Source organism: Gadus macrocephalus, chromosome 5 (genome assembly GCF_031168955.1).
Source record: "Gadus macrocephalus chromosome 5, ASM3116895v1".
NCBI classification, from domain to species: Eukaryota; Metazoa; Chordata; class Actinopteri; order Gadiformes; family Gadidae; genus Gadus; species Gadus macrocephalus.
Genome location: NC_082386.1, coordinates 20,918,984 through 20,926,483, shown reverse-complemented (window position 1 = coordinate 20,926,483; position 7,500 = coordinate 20,918,984). Strand labels below are relative to the sequence as shown.

Below are 7,500 nucleotides of genomic sequence, written 5' to 3'. Positions count from 1 at the left end.
GAATATAGGGAGGAGGAGGTGAGAGAATATAGGGAGGAGGAGGTGAGAGAATATAGGGAGGAGGAGGTGAGAGAATGTAGGGAGGAGGAGGTGAGAGAATATAGGGAGGAGGAGGTGAGAGAATATAGGGAGGAGGAGGTGGGAGAATATAGGGAGGAGGAGGTGAGAGAATATAGGGAGGAGGAGGTGAGAGAATATAGGGAGGAGGAGGTGGGAGAATATAGGGAGGAGGAGGTGAGAGAATATAGGGAGGAGGAGGTGAGAGAATATAGGGAGGAGGAGGTGAGAGAATGTAGGGAGGAGGAGGTGGGAGAATATAGGGAGGAGGAGGTGGGAGAATATTGGGAGGAGGAGGTGAGAGAATGTAGGGAGGAGGAGGTGAGAGAATGTAGGGAGGAGGAGGTTTAGATACATGTGGCGTGTTATTACATGTGTCATGACCTGACCCCAGGCGTGTTATAACTAGGGATGCACCGAATATTCGGGCCACCGAACATGTTCGGCCGAAAATGGCCCAAAACATAATGTTCGGTTTCGGCCGAAGGAGTAAAAAGGCTGAACATAATCCACCGAACATTTTTATTTAATTTTTTTTTAAAAAAGAATAATAATATTGTTTTGCTCATTTATTTAAAGGTACATTGTTCTTAAATTCTTGCTATAAGGTCTGCTGGAATGTTAGAAAAATTAAAAAAAAATTAATAAATATTTTGTATCAAATTTGTAATTGATTTTTTTTATTGAAAAGCAAGACAAAAAAGTTAATAAAGGACATTTAATTGTTTGATTTATGCAATGGTGAAAAATTAAAGCAAAATGAATGAAAAACAGTAAAAGCCACATTCGGTATTCGGTTTACACTGTTTCAGTATATTCGGTTTCGGTTTCGGCCAAGAATTTTCATTTCGGTGCATCCCTAGTTATAACGTGGTGTGTTGTGTCCCCAGGCGTGTTATAACGTGGTGTGTTGTGCCCCCAGGCGTGCTACGGGATCCAGAAGGTTCCCGAGGGCAGCTGGCTGTGCCGGACGTGTGCGCTGGGTTTGTCCCCTCGCTGCCAGCTGTGTCCCCAGAGGGGCGGGGCCATGAAGCCCACGCGCAGCGGGACCAAGTGGGCCCACGTCAGCTGCGCCCTCTGGATCCCTGAGGTACACGCAGACCCCCGCTAGATCGATGTGATGGAATAAATATGATATATCTTAAAAATAATCACCAAATATGAAGGCGTGCCAGCCATGTTGTAGGTGTGTTTGTAACTATGGTTACCATGCTGTTGCTGTCTCGGTAACTATGGTAGCCACGTTGTAGGTGTGTTTGTAACTATGGTTACCATGCTGTTGCTGTCTCTGTAACTATGGTAGCCAAGTTGTAAGTGTGTTTGTAACTATGGTTACCATGCTGTTGCTGTCTCGGTAACTATGGTAGCTATGTTGTAGGTGTGTTTGTAACTATGGTTACCATGCTGTCGCTGTCTTGGTATCTATGGTAGCCATGTTTTTAGGTGTGTTTGTAACTATGGTTACCATGCTGTCGCAGCGATGGTGATGGTAACCTTGTTGGTGTGTTAGTAACTATGGTAACCTTGTTATAGGTGTGTTTGTAATAGGGCTGCACAATATATCAAATTTTTATCGCGATGACGATATTGGCGTCCCACGATGACGCGTGTTCTCGCGATATTTTTTTCAAATAATGCATAAAAAGAAAACCAAAAAAGAACTATATGGTAATTATAGTAGCCATGTTGTAAGTGTATTGGTAACTGGTTACCATGTTGTCGCTGCCATGGTAACTATGGTAACCATGTTGTAAGTGTGTTGGTAACTGGTTACCGTGTTGTCGCTGCCTTGGTTACTATGGTAGCCATGCTGTAGGTGTGTTGGTAACCCGGTTGTGGGTGTGATGGTAACCCGGTTGTGGGTGTGTTGGTAACCCGGTGGTGGGTGTGTTGGTAACCGTCGGTGACCGTGTTGCAGGTGAGCATCGGGAACCCAGAGAAGATGGAGCCCATCACCAACGTGTCCCACATCCCCAGCAGCCGCTGGGCCCTGCTCTGCTGCGTCTGCCAGGACAAGACCGGGGCCTGCATACAGGTACCGCACGGCATGCTGGGATACCAGGCTTACAAGGCCCGCCATGGTACCGGCACCGTAGTCTGGCCTGACGCTCTGCAGCTATTATGTTAACATGTCGAACCAGGGGGTTAGTATGTGAACGTGCCATCATTTTAGCATGCTAGTATGTTAGCATGGTTTACCATGCTCCTCCTCCTCAGTGCTAAGATGGTAGCTAGTATGTTAGCGTGGTTTAACATGCATCTCCTCCTCAGTGCTAACATGGTAGCTCCTATGTTAGCGTGGTTTAACATGCGTCTCCTCCTCAGTGCTAACATGGTAGCTCCTATGTTAGCGTGGTTTAACATGCTCCTCCTCCTCAGTGCTAACATGGTAGCTCCTATGTTAGCGTGGTTTAACATGCGTCTCCTCCTCAGTGCTAACATGGTAGCTCCTATGTTAGCGTGGTTTAACATGCGTCTCCTCCTCAGTGCTAACATGGTAGCTCCTATGTTAGCGTGGTTTAACATGCTCCTTCTCCTCAGTGCTAACATGGTAGCTCCTATGTTAGCGTGGTTTAACATGCTCCTCCTCCTCAGTGCTCGGCTAAGAACTGCCGCGTCGCATTCCACGTGACCTGCGGCCTCAAGAACAAGCTGAAGATGATCACCTTCCTCACCGAGGAAGACGAGGTCAAGTTCAAGTCCTTCTGCCCCAAACACTCGGGCCCGGAGGAGGAGGAGGAGGAGGAGGGCGGGGCCGACAAGAGGAGCTGGAGGAGGGGCCGGGTGAGAGGCGAAGAGGACGAGCAGGAGGACAAGAAGAGGGGGAACCTCCGGCAACTGAAGCTGCAGCAGCTGGAGGAGGAGTTCCCGGCGTTCGTGGCGGCGGAGGAGGTGGCGGAGCGGCTGCGGCTGTCGGCCGAGCTGGTGGACTTCCTGTTCCAGTACTGGAAGCTGAAGCGCAAAGCCAACTTCAACCAGCCGCTCCTCACCCCCAAGAAGGAGGAGGAGGAGAGCCTAGCCCGCCGCGAGCAGGAGGTGCTGCTGAGGCGCCTCCAGCTCTTCACCCACCTCCGGCAGGACCTGGAGAGGGTAGGTCTGACCCCTCCCTGACGCCACACTGACCCCCACTCTGACCCCGGGTTGACCTGTGACCTCTGCTCCCCAGGTGAGGAACCTGAGCTACATGGTGACCAGGAGGGAGAAGATGAAGAGGTCGCTCTGCCGCCTCCAGGAGCAGATGTTCCACAAGCAGCTCCTCCTGCTGGAGCAGCTCAGTGGTCAGTTTAACCTGTGTTAAATACAGCCTATGTTAGGTCAGTTTAACCTGTGTTAAATACAGCCTATGTTAGGTCAGTTTAACCTGTGTTAAATACAGCCTATGTTAGGTCAGTTTAACCTGTGTTAAATACAGCCTATGTTAGGTCAGTTTAACCTGTGTTAAATACAGCCTATGTTAGGTCAGTTTAACCTGTGTTAAATACAGCCTATGTTAGGTCAGTTTAACCTGTGTTAAATACAGCCTATTTTAGGTCAGTTTAACCTGTGTTAAATACAGCCCATGTTAGGTCAGTTTAACCTGTGTTAAATACAGCCTATGTTAGGTCAGTTTAACCTGTGTTAAATACAGTCTATGTTAGGTCAGTTTAACCTGTGTTAAATACAGCCCATGTTAGGTCAGTTTAACCTGTGTTAAATACAGTCTATGTTAGGTCAGTTTAACCTGTGTTAAATACAGCCTATGTTAGGTCAGTTTAACCTGTGTTAAATACAGTCAGTTAGGTCAGTTTAACCTGTGTTAAATACAGTCAGTTAGGTCAGTTTAACCTGTGTTAAATACAGTCAGTTAGGTCAGTTTAACCTGTGTTAAATACAGCCTATGTTAGGTCAGTTTAACCTGTGTTAAATACAGCCTATGTTAGGTCAGTTTAACCTGTGTTAAATACAGCCTATGTTAGGTCAGTTTAACCTGTGTTAAATACAGCCTATGTTAGGTCAGTTTAACCTGTGTTAAATACAGCCTATGTTAGGTCAGTTTAACCTGTGTTAAATACAGCCCATGTTAGGTCAGTTTAACCTGTGTTAAATACAGCCTATGTTAGGTCAGTTTAACCTGTGTTAAATACAGCCTATGTTAGGTCAGTTTAACCTGTGTTAAATACAGCCTATGTTAGGTCAGTTTAACCTGTGTTAAATACAGTCAGTTAGGTCAGTTTAACCTGTGTTAAATACAGTCAGTTAGGTCAGTTTAACCTGTGTTAAATACAGTCAGTTAGGTCAGTTTAACCTGTGTTAAATACAGTCAGTTAGGTCAGTTTAACCTGTGTTAAATACAGTCAGTTAGGTCAGTTTAACCTGTGTTAAATACAGTCAGTTAGGTCAGTTTAACCTGTGTTAAATACAGTCAGTTAGGTCAGTTTAACCTGTGTTAAATACAGCCTATGTTAGGTCAGTTTAACCTGTGTTAAATACAGTCAGTTAGGTCAGTTTAACCTGTGTTAAATACAGTCAGTTAGGTCAGTTTAACCTGTGTTAAATACAGTCAGTTAGGTCAGTTTAACCTGTGTTAAATACAGTCTGTTAGGTCAGTTTAACCTGTGTTAAATACAGTCAGTTAGGTCAGTTTAACCTGTGTTAAATACAGTCAGTTAGGTCAGTTTAACCTGTGTTAAATACAGTCAGTTAGGTCAGTTTAACCTGTGTTAAATACAGTCAGTTAGGTCAGTTTAACCTGTGTAATCTGTAAGTCAGTTTAACTCAGTCAGGCAGTGCAGTCTGATGATCTTCTGCCTCTTGTGTTCCTCAGCCGATCCTTCGGCCACGGACCCGGACCAGAACCTCTCGGAGGGCTCCTCCTCCACCTCCTCCACCACCTCCTCCACCACCTCCTCCACCACCTCCACCTCCTCCACCTCCTCCACCACCTCCTCCACCTCCTCCACCTCCTCCGCCTCCAAGGGCCGGAGGCTGAGGCCCGACAGGAGGACCAGAGGGAGGAGCTCCCCAGCCTCTCCTCCCCACGGCGCCAAGGGGTCCGGGAGCAGGAGCGCCAGACAGCCCGCCCCCGACCAGAGCCAGGGCGCCCTCCCCGAGGGCCGCAGGGGCCCCGGGCGGGGGTCCCCGGTCCCGGAGGGGGCCCGGCGGGGGGGGGCCGGGGAGGAGGAGGAGGAGGAGGGGAGGAGGAGGAAGGCCTCAGAGGGCCCCGCCCCCCGGCGCCTGGATAAGACGGTGTGCGTCCGGCTGGTGGACATCCGCCTGCTCCACCCGCCCCCCGGCTCCACCTGCAGCACCACCTGCAGCCAGCTGAAGAACTGGGGCAAGTTCAGGATCCCCAAGAGGGCGGAGAGACCCCCCCCCTCGGAACTCCCGAGCCCCGAGGCCCCCCGGACCCGCCTCCGCTCCGGGGCCGCGCCCCCCGGGGCCCCGCCCACCGGGCAGGGGGCGGAGCCCGGCGGCCAGGAGGCGGAGCCCAGCCCGAAGCGATGTCACTCCCACCAGCTGAGAAGGGACGCCACGCTCGGCCGTCGCTACGGCAACCACATCATCCGGCAGGGCGTGCTGGCGTCTTGACGAGAGGGCGGAGCCTATCGTCCTAGCCGTGTCCAATGAGACGTCTCCGACAGAACCCAGCCCATATTTATGTTAATTTGTAAGATGTGTACAAATTTGGGAAATATTTTACTTTATTTTATTTTCATTAATTTCGAGGAGAAGGATTGTCCAGCTGCCATGAAGTCCTGCCTGCTGGTTAAGGAGCTACATGCTACTAAAGAGCTAACTGCTAGTTTGGCTACTGTCTGCTCGGGGAAGTGGTGTTCGTTCTGGAATGCCAGCATCAGTTTAGCGTAGAAGAAGAATCAAGGACTTCTTCATGTCCGTCGTTCACAGCTCTGATAAACAAGCTGAATCATGAGCCTCTTCGCCCTGCCATAGTGCCTAACTTAAATGTGATGAAATATGCGGCATATTTAAGCAATTTTATGCAATGAAATTGCGGGAACTTGCGACAAAATGCGGGAACTTGCGAAAATGCAGCTTTTCGATGACGTTCACATCGCGTAATTATGTCACTTCATAACGTTCCCATGGCAACAGGGGCAAATGGCTGCTCTCTGTGTGAAGTAAACGCAACATTTTTCAACTTTCTGCTAAGATATGTGACTTTTTTGCAACGGAAATGCAGGGATTATGAAATCATGCACGCCCTGCATATTTTGCGCGGAAATCTGCAATTTATGCGGTGAAAGTGCGGCATATTTGAAAAAATGCGGCCCCCGCATGAATATGCAGACTTTGGCTGATTGTGCGTTGAATTATGCGATCGCATAATCACGTTTTTCTGGAGGGACTGTTCAATGCGTTTAGTCTTTAATGCCTTGAGTCTTTATGCTTCAAGTCTTTATGCCTTAAGTCTTTAATGCATTAGGTCTTACATGTGGGCTTTATTGTGTATAACCTTTGTGTTTAACCTTTAATGTTTGCACTATCAGAGGACTGTGAGTTCAGATATTTTTACACTGAATACTAATTTTGTACTTTCACCTGCTGCTGAACTCTTATGCAAAATAAAACATTTCTAAATGTTTTCCCTTTAAGAATACATTTCAGCAGTTTTCCACTTCAATGGAGTGGTTTGAATTTTTTTCTGAGTGCGGTTTACCCTAAACACCAACCAGCGGGACAACACACTGGTTTATACTGGTGGGAGACTAGTGACCACACACTGGTTTATACTGGTGGGAGACTAGTGACCACACACTGGTTTATACTGGTGGGAGACTAGTGACCACACACTGGTTTATGATGGTGGGAGACTAGTGACCACACACTGGTTTATACTGGTGGGAGACTAGTGACCACACACTGGTTTATACTGGTGGGAGACTAGTGACCACACACTGGTTTATGATGGTGGGAGACTAGTGACCACACACTGGTTTATGATGGTGGGAGACTGGTGAGTCGTTAACTTTTAATCAGCAATCTGGCAAACCTAGGTTTGCACAAAATCCGATATTCATGACTCGTATCGACGTGTTGGAAATACGATATTCATGACTTAAAATCGAAGTGGTCAAAATACGATACTTATGACTCGTGGGCTTTAGGTCAGTTATCGTAGTTATGCATATTTGAATAACACAATATGACAGGTTCAATGACAGCGGCCGGATTGATTATAATCCGTCTCAATTGCTTAGGCCTGACTTCAGCTTGAGTTTTCTGGTCCCTAATTTGCCCAGTCGAATGAGTCTCATGAAAATATAATATATATTATAATAAAGACTATTTATAGTGTTTTGACCACTTGAATATGAGGAGCCTTATGAACATTTAATAGATAATAGTGTTTTTTATGTGTGTCTAAATTAATGTATGCCATACATCAGATAACCTTGTTTTCAAAGTAGGCCTACAACATTTCAATGTTATGAATTCAATGTG

The 7,500-nt window shown here is 47.3% G+C and overlaps 1 protein-coding gene across 2 annotated transcripts in view; it reads left to right on the top strand.

The window, feature by feature from the left end:
- The window catches only part of jade1 (jade family PHD finger 1), a 16,911-nt gene extending 10,271 nt beyond the window's left edge, over positions 1 to 6,640 (top strand). The window contains exons 7-12 of one of the 2 annotated variants that reach the window (XM_060051451.1): positions 980 to 1,147; positions 1,976 to 2,092; positions 2,653 to 3,147; positions 3,224 to 3,335; positions 4,862 to 4,940; positions 4,977 to 6,640. In XM_060051451.1, coding sequence (XP_059907434.1) covers positions 980 to 1,147; positions 1,976 to 2,092; positions 2,653 to 3,147; positions 3,224 to 3,335; positions 4,862 to 4,940; positions 4,977 to 5,625 — 1,620 coding nt within the window. In that variant the 3' untranslated portion in view covers positions 5,626 to 6,640. Of the gene's footprint in view, positions 1 to 979; positions 1,148 to 1,975; positions 2,093 to 2,652; positions 3,148 to 3,223; positions 3,336 to 4,861 lie in introns of both variants that reach the window. The other variant, XM_060051450.1, reaches the window with a different exon arrangement.
- The last annotated feature ends 860 nt before the right edge of the window (positions 6,641 to 7,500 follow it).